This window comes from Mus pahari, chromosome 16 (assembly GCF_900095145.1).
Source record: "Mus pahari chromosome 16, PAHARI_EIJ_v1.1, whole genome shotgun sequence".
NCBI classification, from domain to species: Eukaryota; Metazoa; Chordata; class Mammalia; order Rodentia; family Muridae; genus Mus; species Mus pahari.
Window position 1 is genome coordinate 39172574 of NC_034605.1, and position 18006 is coordinate 39190579.

Genomic DNA, 18006 nt, shown 5'->3' on the forward strand with positions numbered 1-18006 from the left:
CTCTGCTGGGATTAAAGGCGTGAGCCACCACTGCAAGGCCTATACTCATGTATCTTAATAAAAGCCCGTCATTTACCTGCCAGAGGAAGACTGCTTCTTGACCCCGACAGAGGGTACATGCATGTATTCCTCTCTCAGCAATGGGAAGGGTGAGGTAGGAGGATCATGATTTGCAGCCAGGCTACATAGTAAGATCCAGTCTCAGAAAACAAATTATACAAACCAACACACATGATGCTCAGATACCACTAGTCTTGTCTGTCTTCTGTATCCATGGGTTCTATACATCTGTACTGAATGACTTGTCATATTCCCTAAAAATAAAGTCTAGCAACTATTAATACAGCATTTAAATTATATTAGGTTTTATAGGCCATCTAGGGATAATTAGGAAAAGACATATATGGGTTATATTAAAATATTACGTCATTTCCATTTTAAAGGTGAGAATCAACAGTCGTGGTGTCCAGGTGATGAGGATGCTAGAGCAGTCCTTTGCAGATACCAGGATAGTGTACTTTGGCAACTTACCCCTAGAGACACGCCCTGAGGCCCAGGAACAAACTCTGAGATGAGCATTTCAGGAATGGAAGCTGAGTTTCATACAAAGCTTATACCTTGTTGATCATGTATGTCTAAGTCTATAGACAGTGGAACGAGTATTTATTTACTTCCATCTGTCTTGCTGTCTGGAGCAGCTGGCTGCTGGGACCATTATTGACTGTCCCATTGCTCTACCTCCTAAACTTGAGAGCACCTTCGTTCAAATAGGGTACTCTTGGTATTAACCTCTAAAACTAGTTTGCCCTACTCCCTGCTAATGCTTTTGTATTTTGTTGTTTAGCAGTCTGCATTGTGATAAGAACATTAACATAAGCTAGGTTATGTGGAGTGAATTTCTGCCTGTTCCTTGTGAGTCTCATCATTGGGCATGCTTTTATCCACATGTAATAAATATTTCATAGTAAAGCTGTTATCTGGAATTTGGTCTTCACAGCTCCACTTAAAACACTGAAAAATAGTGAGATGAGACTTCTATGGGACAGGTGCCCTGCATAGAAACTGGCATGCTGGCAGGGCCTCTAATGTGTGTGGTAGGATACAAATGCACAGTGGAACTGCCTAGAAGACAGGCCACAGACACTCCCTTGTTGCACACTTAGAAATCTGAAATAGATTTGGGAACATCTCTACAGAGACTCACTTCAGCACAAGATTTTTGAAAGACGTGCATAAAGAATCTGTGCTGGAACTTTATATGACCCAGCACAGGGGAAGGCCAGGGCCAAGAAGTGGGAGTGGGTGGGTAGGGGAGCAGGGGTGGGCGGGGGGGGGGTATAGGGAACTTTCGGGATAGCATTTGATATGTATGTAAAGAAAATAATAATTAAAAGATGGAAAAAATAGAGAAGAACAGAAGCTGGCTTTCTTCACACTAATCAATAACTTTGCATTTTAAAGTTTGGGATGTTTTTCATAATAAGCTGAATCAAAAATCTATTTGAAAAATATATATTTATATTTAAAAGATCCAGGTTGTTTGCACGTAAAAAAAAAAAAAAAAAAAAGAATCTGTGCTGGATGAAGCTGCCACAGGCTGAGCAGTTAGTCACTCAGTGTCCCCTGAATCTTTGCAACGTGGGAACACTTATGCCTATTTATGCTATAGGGAAGTGAGTCTTACAGAAGGTCATTCATCGGAATTCCTAAGGCCTGGAAGTGACGACTAGGACTAGAAATCATTGCCACCCAAGTCTTCTGGGTTGCACGAGGTAGAGCACGTAGGAAAGTATGGCATACTTAATGTCGAGTGGGGATGGGGGTGGGGGGAACAGATTCAGTTTCTAGAAGATTCCCTTTTTGTAAAATAGAAGGTTACTTCTTCAGCCAGAGTGGGATTAAAGATGAGTGTGGGTTAGTTATGGTGGCATTATTCACTAGTCAATGGCTCTGCTATTTCCAGAAGATGTTGGTACATATTTTAACCTATAATCATAGAAGAACTACCTGGTACACAGGGCTTGCAAGCAATTTTGCACATTAGAAGTCTTGTTGTCAGAAAGGCTGACTCCAGCTCATAGAGCCCATCAACGCCTGAACCAGAACCAGAACCAGCCCTGAGTTCTGGATTGAACATTCCTCTTTTATTAAGTGTTTATGGAATACTTAGTAAAACTATGGGCACACAGAGCAATGCTGTGAATAAGAGAACAAACCTGTCTCCATGGAAGCTTGAAGTTCAGGGTAAGGGTAAAGATGACTAAGAAAATGCCACAATAAAGCAGGCTATAAATGTTAGCGTATGAAGTCACATCTGGAAACTAGTTCAGAGGAGTCCAAAATCTCACCATGAAAGAAAGACAAAGAAATAGCAATGGGGGCCTCCTTCAGGGCTAGTGAAAGCAGAAGAGCTTCCTGGGAAAGCCCTATGTGCTGCTATAGCTACATATGTGTTAGACATGAATTGTAGGGATGTAATAATGCACGGCCATGAGCTTGTCGGAAAAATCAAACTGGACTGAGCTTCCAGGAAGAAAAGTACTTTAGTATTAGGAAAAATGTGGGCAGCCACTCAGATAGCTACGAACTGCAGGTACAGCTCATGATTATTTAAAAATAAACAAAAACAAACCCATTACATTGGCTCTGTTGGCAGATCTTGTTCAAAGTAAGGAGATACTTTATTTTTGCTTTTTCTCTACTCCAGTCATTGTAGTGGCTCTTCTAATTCCCAGGACAGGAATGCTCACTAGGAAGGAGTCAAAGGTCTTTCTCCAAGAGGCCTTTGTTTCAGCTGGTGGTGAGGAGCCCACAGTACATAACCAGACATTACCTACCCCAGCATACAATCATCATGTGTGTTCCACTGAGGAGTACTGGATAGTCAGTAATGGTGGTAGCCAGTGACATAGTCTATTTTCACTCAAACCCAGCTTTCACCACTCTCAGGATGTTTTGAGGAATTTAACAAGTATCATCATTTATTTTTAGTGTCAGAAAATCTCAAATACAAAGAGAGTGTTTAGTCTATGGAGCAACTTCTCTGTGTGGGAGAAAAGGCTCCCAGGTCAGAGTAGGTCATAGTTCTCCTGGTTCCTGGGTCAGTCTGTGAGTGGCTAATTTCAGAGCTGTTATGGTTGGTTTATGTCTGTGTAAGCAATTCTTCAATGTCCTTAACACAGCTGCTCAATTTAGATTGATACCCATGGTTTATAAAAAAAAAAATGCTGTTTTTTAAGAACTAAGTGTCTAATTCTTTACTTTTTATAGGCTAGGTCTAACTGGAAAAAAGAAAAATACTTAAATGCATATTTATTTCCATAGTAATATAACTTGACACAATGAAGATCATTATGGCATGCTAGAGAGATTTAGAGCTAGTCTACAATTTGTGATTGACTAATCCTTGAAATGACGGCCTTACTTATCTTGTGACTCAGAGCCTGGTATTTCAAAAACATGTCCAGTGTAGAGCTATATTAACTTCAATCAGTAGAGCTAGGGTGCAGAACAGTGGTAGAGCAGATGTCTCAAAAGTGTGAAGTCCTGGGTTCCATGCCCAGCACTGCAAGAGGAAAGATGATGATTTATTCCTTTGCCTTCAGCAAAACAACTCAACAGTAAAATGAGATGAAATACAATGAGCAAGGAAGGAGAGCTACTGGATAAGTGCTTCCACTGAGGTGTATCTTGCTCAAACATGGTTCTTCTCTTATATCACTCCTATTAGCTCAGGGAAAGCAAAATCAAAAAGAACTCAAATGCTGATTGAGAATGAGATGTATAATTTACCTTTCAAATGTTACCTAGGAAACTACACTTCATAGATACACAGGTAAAACACATCTGACCCAACAGAAATTCCACCTGGCTAGTATGTGCTCAGGAATTGAGTGTGCCTTGCACTAAAACAGAGGTCATCATCTCCCCACAGAGGATACCATAGAGAAACATGAATCAACACAAGCAAGAGGGAAGACCTCCTTTGCCCTCCCTAAAAGATGCAACATTGTCCCCTTGTCTCCATGCTTCGTAACAAGGCTAGCTTCAGCTTTGGTTTTGTGAAAGGACAAGAGGGGTGGGTGGCATGAAATGCTTCCCCGTGAAGTTAGCCATCGCTTGTCAGGAAAAGCGCAGTTGGGGCTGCAACCTCAGATCCATGTGGACGTTCTGGCAAATACTTCTTAAATAGATAGTTGAACTGTAACATGTTTAGAATGTGGTTCTCACATTTTTTGAAGGTATTTTTTAAAGAACGGACATTGGAGCCTGGCCTGTAGAAATCAAACTGTCTGTAAGCCTCAGAGGATAACTGCCACCTTCCAATACAATCTAAATGAACACACGGAAAAGGAAATATCCACATACCAACTCTCATATTCAGAGCCTGTTGGTCTTTTGGTCTTTTACAAGTATATACAAAGTATAATTCTTCCTGAGAGCTGGCTTAAAAGTGAGAATGGTGTGGATGTGCAAGCCCCTTTCTCCTTTGCTCTCTTCTATGTCTGTCTCTTAAAAAAACTAACACATTAAAGAAGCTAACACAATGTATCCCAAGAGCTCTGGGTGGCCTCTGTGCATAGTGTGGCACAGGAGTCACCCAGACACATACCATTATGGACACAGTACAGTGGTAGACAAACAACTTGCCTGTCTGACTCCACTGAAAGTTTTGCCTATGAGTTTACAATATTCACCACTGCTCAAAGGCAGTTTATGGAACACCAGGAACCATGGCTCTGGTGACTATGTGGGGGTTGAGGGGACAAATGGAGACACTATTATAAAAAAATTCCCTAGTGAAATTCCTGTCAAGTCTAGACAAAGCACCAGCACATTCATCCATTCAGAGTACGCTCTGTACAGAACATCCTAAAGTACTACCAGAAGAACGCAGGTTTACTCTGGACAGGAAAGGTAACCTTGTTTTATGCACATCCATTTTGCAGGGATCTAGCATACAGGCAGCCTGCAAGCAGATAAGCAGCAGCATTCCTGTTTATTTCAGGATGCTGACTGGAAAGACTCTTGCCTCAGACTTCAGGGTTAACTGGCAACTTCTACAGAAAGCAGGGAGGCAGGGAATTCTTCTAAATTCTCACTGAAGAGATCTTTTTATAGCTTCAGAGCAGCTATAGATTGAACAAACAGGAGAAAAAGTAATGTATATAGGCCAAGCTATAAAACTAAAGTACCCTTCTCTTCGCTCTATCTTTAACTTCAACAGGGGACTGAAGAATATTTCATTCAACTGAAAAGCTGAAGAATATTTCATTCATATCCCCAAATTCCATCTATCCAAAAGATACAGGGTTCACTTTGGGTGCAATTCTAGTCACTGTATATAAATTCACATTGCATTTGTGAGCCTTTTTATTGAAGTCCAAGACAGAGTATGACCATTTCCTCTGCTGACTGCTTTATTATCACTTTTTAAGTGAAGATCGATCCTTGGAGCGAATCTCAGTTGATCTATTTAGGCAGAGGGGAAAGTATTGCTAGAAGAGGATTAAAAAAAGATTAATATTTATTTTATGTGTATGGATGCTTTCCCTACATTTATATCTGTAGCAGATGCATGCTTGGTGTGCACATATGTCAGAATAGGGCACTGAATTCATTGGGGCTGAAGTTACAGATATTTTGAACATCCATGTGGGTACCAGAAATGGATGAAACCTGGGCCTTTGCTAAGAGTAGTCAATGTTCTTAATGGCCGAGCCATTTCTAGATGCCTTAGGATAGGATTTAAACTCTGTTTCTGTTAGATTAAATGAGGGAATCAAAAAAGATCTATATCTGAGAAGAACCTCAATGAAAAAGGGCTTCTACAAGGTTCTGATCAACCTCATAAACCATCTCGTCTGTTTCCAAAGAACTTATCAATTATGTGGTAGAGTTGGTAGTCTATAAATATGAAAGGAAAAGACAGTATCATGCGGAATTGCAAAATACACAGTGCTCTGGACTGAGGTAGAAGATGTGATAATACAGTTGAGAAGCCCACCGTGGTCCAAGGACAAGGAAAACTAAGATGAAACCAGTACTGCCAATCAGGAGGGGCTTAGGAAAACATTTTAATCTTTCTCTTGCCTGCAAGTTATATTGTTCTTTAACTACTGTTTCATTTTCTGTCAAGAAAACAGTCTAGTTGTATTTGCTCCAGTCCTACTACGATTATTCTCAGGAATAAAAGAAGGCTAACAGCACAGGGACTGGCAACATGAGAGAAATAATTCAGTTTCCTGGTAGCAGAAGCATTATGCCAAGACAAGAATTTGAAATTTATGATGAATAAACACTGGTGTACAACTTGGCTCATCTACAGCCTAAACTCAGCAGAATTAAGTTCTTTGTGAGTTATGATCAGTGAGATCTCAGCACAGATAAGTTTATTTGAAAATGTATCAGTAGTTTTTGCAGAGAAGGAGGGGACAGATTTTTATGAGAATCATGGGAGCTGAGAACTGGAAGCAGCTTTAGAAATTGGAGCATAATTGTTTCATTTTTCCCAACAAGCAAATGGAAGGTTCAAAGATATAAATTTGCTAGTTCAAGCTTCAAATGACTTCAGCTTCCTACTCTCAAATACATGTACATAAAGCATTTAATTTTACTCTTCCCAATTAAAATTAAATGGCTACCTGTAATTTACTTTAGGGTAGTTTTTAATTGTGAAAAAACAACTAACATAAACTTTACCATCTCAGTCATTTTCAACTATACAGTTTAACAGTGTTAACTATGTTCAGACTCTGTCAATGAGATCTCTAAAATATTTTCATTTTCTGAAATCAAAACTGTGTACCCGTCAACACCCTCCTTTAGGCCTGTGGTACCATCATTCTGTTTCCACCTCTGACTGTGACCAGTAGTACCTCATATATGCAACCCCACAGCAGCTATGCTTCCTTCACTAAACAGCCCACCCTCGGGCTGCACTCTGTTTATCAGGGGCGGCTCACACTCCACTGTAAGTACAGACCACATATCTGTCTGTCAGTAGATATTTAGCTTACTTGGACTTTTTGACTTTTGCAGACAGTGTACAATTCTTTCAATGTGTTACAAATATCTCTAATATAGGAACAAACCTTCTTTTAGCCCACCAAAACCACAGAAAAGTTTTATGTTTTTTATCCAAATATTCAACAGTTGGCTAAATGAGTGCATGTGAACGATATAGGGCACACTATCTTTTCCTCTGCAGAACCTAAAATAATCCTACTTTTTTCAGAGGTGTTTTGTAGGATGAAAATTATGAGGTCGGTTCACTGTCCTTCTGATCACCACCCGGGGTTCTGGAGCAGACAACAGAGTGTCAGACAAGGACAGAGGTGTCGGGGTTATCCACTGCTCATTTCATAGCAGCGCATTCGGAGAATTCCCCTTAGAAACAGAACAGCAAAGAAAGTAAGAACAAATACAGTTTGAAATTTATCTACAACTCAAAATACTCATGAATTGAGCAATTTGCTTTTGGCAGTCTATAAAAATAATTAGGTTCATACTAAGAAACACCAAAAATACTTTACCTTGTTCATACATATGCTCAGACTAACCAAACTCAAATCCTCTATATCTTTAACACTGTCATGACCGCTTCCACATCAGGTTTTTTTTTTTTTTTTTTTTTTAAAGATTTATTTATTTATTATATGTAAGTACACTGTAGCTGTCTTCACACACTCCAGAAGAGGGAGTCAGATCTCATTACGGATGGTTGTGAGCCACCATGTGGTTGCTGGGATTTGAACTCTGCACCTTTAGGAAGAGCAGTCGGGTGCTCTTACCCGCTGAGCTATCTCACCAGCCCCCACATCAGGTTCTTAATTCTTACCTGTTTGCTGTCTGAGCTGCATTGTTAAAGAAAGGAAGTTTAAGAAGCAACATTGGAGCAGAAAGTAATGAGTATTGGAAAGCTGGTGTCAAGATTACCCTGACAGAACCATGGCGTTATCTGGAACCAGAGCATATCTACTTTATCTTATCATGCAGTTGCATACAACAACACTAATGTACTTTTTCATACTAATACTTGGGTAATAAGAGAAACTACGGTTTTCTGGTTGCTGCCTTTCTATCAAAGTACATTTTAGTAACTTCTGTCCTTGGTAAGATTACCAGATACTTTTGAAATACTTTTTGTACTAAATTCAGCAGTGTGTTGAAGGTAGTGGCCAGAAACATCTCAATGTAGAACACTTATTTCCTACTGATCACAGACTTACCTAGTTCACTACATTATGGAAAAAGTCTGTGGGATATACTCTCTCCAACACTGCACCCTAACCAACTTCCTGAACAAGGTGTTCTGCTATATTAGAGCCTGAAATTCAAGAGTCACTTTACTCTAATGACCCCTGTTGGCATGGTGTAGATAGAAAGGAGCTCAAGCTTTCTTTCCTGAGTACCTTGGCTTTCAATAGTTGTCAGTTAGAGGTGTTAGGATACTTAGAATTTAGGATTCCTGAAATCATGGGATGATTTTCTTTTAGATGAATTAGTTTAGAAAGCTTTCCTGCACAGGTGCTATCAGTTAGGACTTGGCTGGAAATTCCTGAAATCATGATCATATGCTGAATCTTATCAATACAGACCCCTAAGCCTGGTTGGCTGCTTTCCCCGTGTTCCACTCCCTAGAGTCTCTTTCTTCCTCTTTCTTGCACACAGGCATGTGGAGATTAAGCTAGATTCAGAACAAAGGTTAGAACATTACTTCATAAAACTCAGAAACCATTTCCTTTGTGATGGATACATGAGCTTCATGAACACCACAGGGAAGAAGGCCCAGAGCTCTAGAGATGCTGGAGGCACTTCCCCAGCTAGAGTAGCAAAGGAGTACAAGACAAGTAATAACCTACACCACGGTACTCACATTATGTTTCTTTAAAAGGAAAACAGCCAGCTAGGTCTGGCAGCATACACCTTTAAATTCTAACATCTGGTAGCCTGAAGCTAGCCTGAGCTTAGTGAGACTCTGTTTAAAAAACTATCAAAGCAAGAAAATCCAACGAGTGTGGCAAACTGCTGACTTTAATCAATGAGGATGATTAACTGATAGCAATTACAGAAAGGGTTGCGGGATTCATTTAGCAGCAAGAGACCCAAGACTGAATCTGACTGACTTTCTTGCTCCTTGCCTGAGGTGGAAACACCATGGGCAATTCTTTGCTGCCCAGACCACCTGTGAGCTACTCACCCAGGCCCATCTACAGTCTGTTTTTACTGTCTGGCTCTATCTGGTCCATACCTAAATCTCACCTAACCTTTCTGATTCCACCTGAAGAACAAACAGGGGAGGTAACTTTAGTGGGAACAACTCCAGAACTTGCTTTCGGCAGAGAAGCTAATATATATACTGCTTTGGGCCAGTGTCTTACCAGAGCATCTTATGTATGTAGAATGGCAGTTTAGCAGAAGGCAGAGTAATGCATCTGCTGGCCCTGAGATTCGATATGGTGGATAGAACCAAGAGTCTTGAGACTGGCACACCAGACTGCAATTTTCAGGGAGAAAGCTGGTCTAAGAATGTCAAGGAAAAACCAAGTCCATGTGGGACCATTATTATGGATAAGAAGCAAGAGGCCGACTTGCTCACCATAAAAGAAAAGCAATTTGTTTCTTCCTGAAACGAGAATAATCCTTACAGTTCTGTGAAGGTTAAGATATACTGGTGCCACTTTGAATCCCTTGGGGTTGCCACAATGAAGATTCAATATCCTGCAGTTACTGGGTTGTCCTGAGGCAGGCACCACTATCTTGCTCACAGTCCATTTCTCATGATGTTCCAGCCTGCTTTCAGTGTATATTCACTGGGAAGTTGGCAGAAGTCCATAGTCTGTCTGTTCTTTTTATGCTTTGGTTTGTTTTCTCTTTGCAGTTTTGGGGAAAGATTTAAAGGGCCTTGTGCACAGTAGGCAAGTGTCCTATCATGAAGCCATGATCATAACCCTGGCTTATCTTTTGAGAGTAGTTTCAGCATTTCAAACTAAGAGGCAACACAGACAGTTCAAGATGACATGAGAGATGGTGGTCCTGATTCGAATGCAGTTTGTATTCTGATCATGCTTGCTGACCTCTACACAGAGAAACGTGTGGAAGACTGACTTGTTTTGTGTTTATATATTGCACAGACTCAAGCTTATTTTCCTAGGTTTTGCTAGCGGATCCCATGAAATTATCCAACCACTGGAGCCTGGGAAGTGCCATCAACCTGGTTTTCCAAGTGACTCATGTTATCTGTAGCTCTCTATATGCAAATGTGTGGGTTGTCCTTTTCCTGGTGACCTTGTTAGCTTGTCAGGCCCTTAGCTGATGATCATTTCCTAGGCCTGTCTCAGTGGGGCTACATATCCTCTCAATGGGTAATTGCAGACTCAGAGGATTCTCGTCTGGCTGCTACTCTGGAAGAGAGTACTGCACTATGTAAGCAACAGAACAGACTTAATCTTGACATAAAATGCAAATTTCAGCTTTCATACCATTTTCTTGTTTAACCTCTATTTTGAGACAACTGTGAAAAGAACCAAGGAAAGACTGAATGTGGTGCGATGTTGGCCATGCAGGCATCTTCTAAGGGGGAACCAACAAGATGATTCAAGAACACAACAGAACTCTGGAAATGTTCACCCGCCACACTTCAGAAACAAATTTGCTATAAGAGTAAAAACAGATGAAAAAGGAAATGGAGCTATGCCAATTTGAAGAAAAGTGAAATGGGAAGTTTAGGGCAGAAAGCTGATCAACAGAAGCCTACCAGCAGTCTTTGACACCTCAGTAACTCAGAAGTCAGACACTGCAGTAACACACTAGCCAGGAGACCGTGCTGCTTGTAGGCTAGGCTCACCTTACAAAGATCCAGAAAAACAAGCCAGAGTCAGGGAGATGCAGAATGAAACCGGAAATCTCTCAGCTCCACTGTGGGCCAGCATGTCAGCAGATGTGCTCTGTACCCTGTGCCTACCAACACACGTGTCACATGGTAACATACATGCTTATAATCTACTCTGTTCACCTTAAATTCTGATGTCAGATATAAGGAAAGGAAGGATGTATTTATGCTATGATATATGCCACATAGTGATGTACAGAACATCCTAAAAACACTAGGATTAAAATGCATTTCCCCACCCGCCTGGAGTTTCTCACACTGAAACCATGAACTTCAGTAAAGCCCAAGAGCTAGTTTCCTAGAAGAACGCTGGGAAGTCCCAGAAAGCTGGTATTTTCCTGTAGAATGCCCTTGAATCTGGTGATAGGACAGTCTGTCTTCGTATGCCATCATCAGGAAAGAGGACAGTACCTCACCATCCTGTGGTGCAAATCACAAACACCAAAGCAGTGATGTCCAATCAAGAAGGGAATGTCAAAGCTGAAGACGAATCATGAAAAGCAGTCTGTCACCGAACCATCTTACCTGTCTGCGGATTATTTCAAGGTCTCTTTTGGCTTTATTCACCAGGGCTTGAATTTCTACGGGGTCTTTTACATTCTTATTTTCTCGGAAGGCATCTCTTATTCTCCTGACAGCATACATTCTAATGAATTCAGAGAAGAAAAAGAAGAGATGTCAGCAGGTATGAGGTTCTGCTTTTAAATGAATTTAAATTTTTTTCCTCTAGAATTAATGGTTGAATATTCTCTTAGATAACCCAGTTTGATCTTTGCTTGTCTATTTGAGGATGGCTAAGCAAGTAGATTTAGGAAAACAAGTCTATCCCAAACAAGTCACATGCAAATGGAAAATTGCTGCTGGAATGCTCCTTAGATCACTGGCTCTTTAGAGTTACACCTGTCTGGTTTCCCTCCATTAGCATGGATAATTGAACCTTTACTACACAAGAGACAAACCACGAATTTGGAGTGCAAATGGTGCATTTCATATGCATGTACAAGGACAGTGATCAGCCTTCTAACTCCTGCCCATTAGATGACAGCTGGGTAAGCAGGTCTGAGGCTTCTCTGGTGCACTTTTTATGACACACTGTCGATGTTCTTCATTGCACCAAATATTTTAGTTCTACGTTTTCTGGACAGGGTCTCGCCATGTAGGCCAGGGTGGCCTATAGCTTGTGACTCCTGCCTTGGCCTGAGAAATACTGGGATTATAGGCATGAATTACCATTCTTTGCTTAATTCTAATATTCTATCTCCCTCCCTCCCCCCTCCCCCTTTCAAGACAGTGGTTCTCTATCCTGGCTCTGTCCTGGAACTCCCTCTGTAGACCACACTGGCCTTGAACTCAGAGAGCTATCTATCTACCCCCGCCTCCTGAGTGCTGGAATTAAAGGTGTATACCACCACCACCACCTGGCTTAATTCTAAGATTTTAATCCACTTACAATCTGGTTTTATAACAAGAACTGATCTCTATGTGTCATTTTTTTTCTTGTGGCTGGAGCTCTAAACTAGGTAAAGCATGTGCCTGTCTACTGAGCTCTGCCTAGACACTTCAACCATTGCTTTAATTCTCCATATGGGATTCAGCAAAGCTTTGCAAGAACACCACAGCTTACAGAAGCCATCAATACCCTGATTCTTTTTTTTTTTTTAAATAACAGGTAAGTGATTCAGAATACCTAAAAGAGAAAGAACACTTCACAGAATGAAAATAAATGTAAAGTTCTCCAAAGTTTAAGAAAAATCAGAGAGTTACTTAAAGTGCACTGCAACTCATGCCAGCTTAGCTTAAGGTCAAGTTCAGAATATTTGGCTCTACGTTTTTAAAATCTCCTCAGCTTTCCAAAGCCCTTACCTAAGGAAATTTGGCTATCTACTCTAGAATTAAAGATGCCATAGCCAGCTGGGGAGAAGGCTCAGTGGTGAAGGTGTTTGCTGCTTAAGCTGGTGATCTTAGTCTGATTCCTGGAAACTACTTCCACACATGCACTGTGGAATTTGTATGTCATCTTCCCCAATATAAACACAGGCACACGCACATGCGCACACAGATGCACACAATGTCAAAAACCTCATTTCAATTTCTAGGCCTACTTTGACAACACCATGGTGCCCTTCTATTTCCCCCCTTTGGCATGGGGTGTTACTGGCCCTAAGAGACACTTCACTGCCTTGGAACCACAAAGATGCTTTTGCATGGGTAGTTTATCTTCCAGTTATGTCACTCTATTTCAAATGACCAGTTTTGGAAAGGTCAACAAAATCCAGATAATCTCTAACATTGTGGGCAGAGGAACCACCAGTTATTTTAATCCTGCTTGAATCTGCCTTTTATGTTTTTCCTCTCTTTTCTCCTTTTAATGTACTTAATTCTGGTGACTAAGGGAAAACATTTATCATTAAACACATTGTGATGATCAGCCTCTTGCTTGTATCATTATGAATATTTTGGCCAGCCTGTCCACCGTTCATGTTAACAGATGATCCTCAAAGGGAGATGCTGCTGGAAATTAAGTATAACATTCACATGGCACATAATACCTGCACACTTACAAAGAGCTGTGTGTTAAAAGGATGCAAGCCACAATCACAACTTCCAGCACTTGAAGCACTCACATCCATGCTAGAATCCAAAGAATGACCTGACCAGTTAATGTATGGCCTCTCGCTTGTCATTTTTCATCAGCATTTAAAGTGGGGACTGTCTGCCTATCCAAACCCAAGTCAAGTATCCCAGTGACAAAATAGCTCAACTATTTTACATGGGCTACTTGGAGTAAACGCCCAACCTTCAACTGCCATTAGTACTGGGTAGTTCGAATTGTCAACTTGCCACTAGCTAAAACCACCCAGGCAGGGGTCTTACTGAGGAATTACCCGTATGAGGTTAGTCTGTGGGCATGCCTATGGGAGAGCATCTTGATTATTAACTGATATGGGAACATCCCCACTGAAGGTGGGTGGCACCATTTCATGGGCTGTGCCCTGAACTGTTTAAAAGAGAGAAAGCTAGTTGGGTCCAAGTAAGCAAATAAGTGCATAATTTTCTCTCTGCTCTTGACTGTGGATGTAATATGATTAGCTGCTTGAGTTCCTCCCTTGAATTCTTCTCAAGGAGAGAGGTTCTTAAGCTTTCCTATTGTCTAGCTTACTGGTTTATCCTTTCATATCTTTGAGTCTGTGCCCTGTTGTAACCTTTCTGACATGACCATCTATTTACTTCTCAGGATTAAGTCTCACACTTCACCAGGCCTTAATATCTACAGTGAACTAAGTGGACTACAGAGCACTAAAGTTTTGTGTAAACCACAGGCACAAGTTTTAAGTGGGTGTGGGGGTGTATGCCTTTAATACTCAGGACACTAAAGCCAAAGAAAGTTACTGAGCAGTCTCCAGAATAAAGCAAAGGAACATAACATGAATACTAAGAGTGAACAAACCAATTTCTTAGGTAATTGAAGTTATTATGGAAGGGACCATCCCAGAGTTGACTGTAAACATCTGACAAGACTTACTGGATTTTAACGACTAGTGGACAATGCTAAGATATCTACTTACCAATCTCCAACTCCAAGGTCAGAGGAGACAATAAGTTTAAAGGAGAAAGAACTCAAAGCAGATTTATAGTGAATGACAGATATGTCCTCTGCTATGCATATTCTAATCTTCAAAGACAGAGACTACTTCTCACACATGACCAACCAAAAGATAACAAAGCATTAATAATCTACAGTTCAGTCCAACCATGAGGTGTATGGCACCTGACATGTCTTTTCTCATTCAGTCCTCCCACATTGACTCAGACAGATCTGACCTAGTGTGTGGCAGTGCTGGGCTCTGAACCCAGGTGACTACGTCTCAATCTTAAACTATCCAATCCAAGGTTAACAAACTATCCAATATTTGGTAAGTGCCTGGCCTAAGCCAGGCCAAGCCATTACTCACTTGAAAGGCATTATAAAAACAATCGGGCACAGAAAAGCTTGAAAAGGTCATCTTATCTCTCAACACTGTCAAGTGTTCCTACAAATTGAGCCTGTCTTACAAAAAGATAAGTGGCTGAGAGCCTTAGAGAGAAAGAGCTGTTGATATAAGCACCAAAAGAAAGTGAAATAATTGAGTTTAATTGTTTCAAAAGGAAGCAATGACAACAGAAGGGCTGCAGTGCAAGGGGGTTAAATTACCATGAGAAAACATACCTTGGGGACCAATGCAAGGTTTCTGAATTCTGGGGCAACTATCAATACAACCTACTATACTTCTGTTCAAAGTTCTCTCGTTTCTTTCCACTGTCCAGAGATCAGTCAAATGGGTTATCAAGGACTCTGGGTCACCTGGGCATCTCTCCCACTCGTTCTAGCACCTTCTGTATACATAAATCATCAGACTTGTGGGAAGGCATGCCTCTTCCTCAGTTCTCTCCTTGAGGTGATCTAGCTCTGCATACATTAAGTATTCTGTTGCTGGAGGGTTTGTTTGTTTGTTTCCAACCCACTCATTTCTAAAGATCTAAGTCAGTTAGAAATAAACATGACAGAGGATTAATATCCTACTTGAATAAACACCACATATTAAGCCAAGCAAAACAACAAAGACCATGGTAAATCAATGAGTAGAAGCATGGACCAGGACTTTACAGGAGGGTACACAGAGACTAAATCTAGAAGGACAGAGCTCTATGAATGGCCAGCCCTAGGAAACATTCAAGAAATGCACAAAATACCACTTCTTTGGTCTTCAGCTAACAACATATTTAGAAAAAGCCAAGGAATCAAGTCACCCTGCTGTTTGGAACATGTGCTGGGACTGTAGCATAATATTGGGTAATAATACCCCTCAAGCTTAATCTGCAAAATCCATCTTATGTGATCTATCTCATGGAAGTAATCTAGAAAAAGTTAGATGTAGAATATTCATTACAGATATCCCTTCATTACAGATAGGAAAAAAAAAACAAACCATGTTCAACATTGGAGAAGTGGCTACATAAATTAAGACATGATGCTTCTGAGATAAGTATTTTCAAAAAGAAGTCAGAGATCTAAAAAGTGTGATGTGAAAATTTCCCCCTTCTATTCTGGCCCCTTAGGCAACCAAGTCTTTACATATGATCAAAGGTCTTTACATGCTCAGTTTCATAGGCAGTTTCCCAGATATTCAAGATCCTAGAAATACTACTAACACCAGGACAACAGGTATTGTGTTCAGCAGGGTTCTAGAAATAGGGCTTCAGAACTCAGGAGAGATATAGGCTGGTGGTGAGAAGCAACCACAGGGTCAAAGAGCTTCCCCAGTGAAAGCAATAGATACCAAAGATAAGCTGGATAGAACCCCAGGATGTCCTATCATTATAGAAGAACGGGCAAGGGAAAAAAAACCTATAAAAAAACAATGGAGGAAAGAAAGGCCAGAAGCCAGGCAGGAAAGCCAGAACAACGTATACAAGACAAGGCGATCTTTCCAGAGAATGGAGGAAATGGTTTCTGGGGATTCCAACAGAAACAGCCATCGGAGCAACACCGTAACAACCTAGCAGAGAGTGTCAAAAGTCCTAACTCGGGAAGCACACTCAACAACAATTAGGACTAGAAAGAAACTCACAACACAATTAAGAAAATGGTTTTAATAATAATATGTAAAACCTTTGGATTATAGTCAAAGTCATACTTACATGACAATCAATGACAAATATTTTATTAATATAATACTAAATTTGACAAATTAAACATTTCCTTATATTCTAGAAAATAATATTTTGTTTTCTCCTATTTCCTTATGAGAAAATAGAAAACAATGTATTTATAATTAGAAAATTAAAAAAAAGGACAAGTGAAACTAGGTAAGACAACTAGTATTTTTTTAAAAAATGTGATAGTATCTTGCTCATATGTTAGAGAAAACAATTCTAAGAAAAAAGGTGAGGAAGTTTGGAGATTTGAAAAATGATTTCAGAATCAGTGTGAATACCTTTCAGAACTTGCCAGGAAAGAGCACGGGCTGTTGAGAACGGCAGGTGTATTCTACTGCACGGGTGAACACAGGGAGAATACAGGTGTACAGCAACACTTGGATGCAGTTTTGAAAGCAGACATAACAGTAGGGCAAAGAAGAAGAGACTCTCCAGGGCTCAAAAGATGGAGCTATGAATGTTTCCCCTCCACAGTCCTCTGTAGTTTCCTCTGTAGGATTCAAGTACTAACCCAAGCTTTCAGAAAACACGAGCAAGCAAACAAAACCAACCTCTAAAAAGTTATAGTAAATTAATGAAACAATAAAATTGTTGTGCAAATATGAAAGGTTATGTGCAAACCTCAGCATATTCAAAATAATGTGACTTAACAATTTTCTAGAACTGCAATTTTTTTTGGGTAAGGATCTATAAGGATGCTTGAAAATAACATTATTGTTTTAAAAATTAACAGGCTATTATAAAGTGAGCTGGCACACCATCTTGTAGCAGGTGCTCATTTCTACCCCTGGGGGAACAGCTGAGGTGCATTTCTGTCTTGGGATCCTTCACAATGCTTAAAAGCACTTAAATTCTCCAAACTTAAACTTCTTGTTATCACTTGGGTCTGTAACTGACATTTTGTGGCCAAGAAGACTTTTCAAAATGTTAACCAAGTGATCACAGTGAAGGCTGCTCTTGAAATGGCTCTACCATGTCTGCACCCAGCAATACAGAGCGGGTGGCAGCTGTGCTATCTCTCCATGGTTTCCCTCTTGTTTATCCTCAGACTAGGATAAGAACCCTGGTTTCATTGGCAGAGTCCTGTGAGCTGCCCTTCTGAGGAAATAAACAGAACATTCTAGTAATTTCTTTATGTCTACACATGTTTCTTCGGTGACTGGCTGCATTTCTATTACAAGTATTTTGACATAAAGGCTTCATGGTTGGAGTGAGATTTCCTGTCTCTACCTCAACCAAGAGCAGAGAACTTGGCACAGTACCAGAAAAGCAAACTTAAGCTTTCATTATGTATCATGACTAAATATTAGACTGCAGAATATAATTATTTTTTATTTCAAAATTAGAGTGTCAGGTAGCAAACCTAAGCCATGACCTTTAAAGTATTTAAAATTTATGGAGAATACATACCTATA

At 40.3% G+C, this 18006-nt stretch overlaps 1 protein-coding gene across 1 annotated transcript in view; it reads right to left on the reverse strand.

The window, feature by feature from the left end:
* Positions 1–18006, reverse strand: part of Lyrm4 (LYR motif containing 4) — a 123172-nt gene that overhangs the window by 89571 nt on the left and 15595 nt on the right. The window contains exon 2 of the mRNA XM_021215707.2: positions 11420–11540. Coding sequence (XP_021071366.1) covers positions 11420–11540 — 121 coding nt within the window. The remainder of the gene's footprint in view (positions 1–11419; positions 11541–18006) is intronic.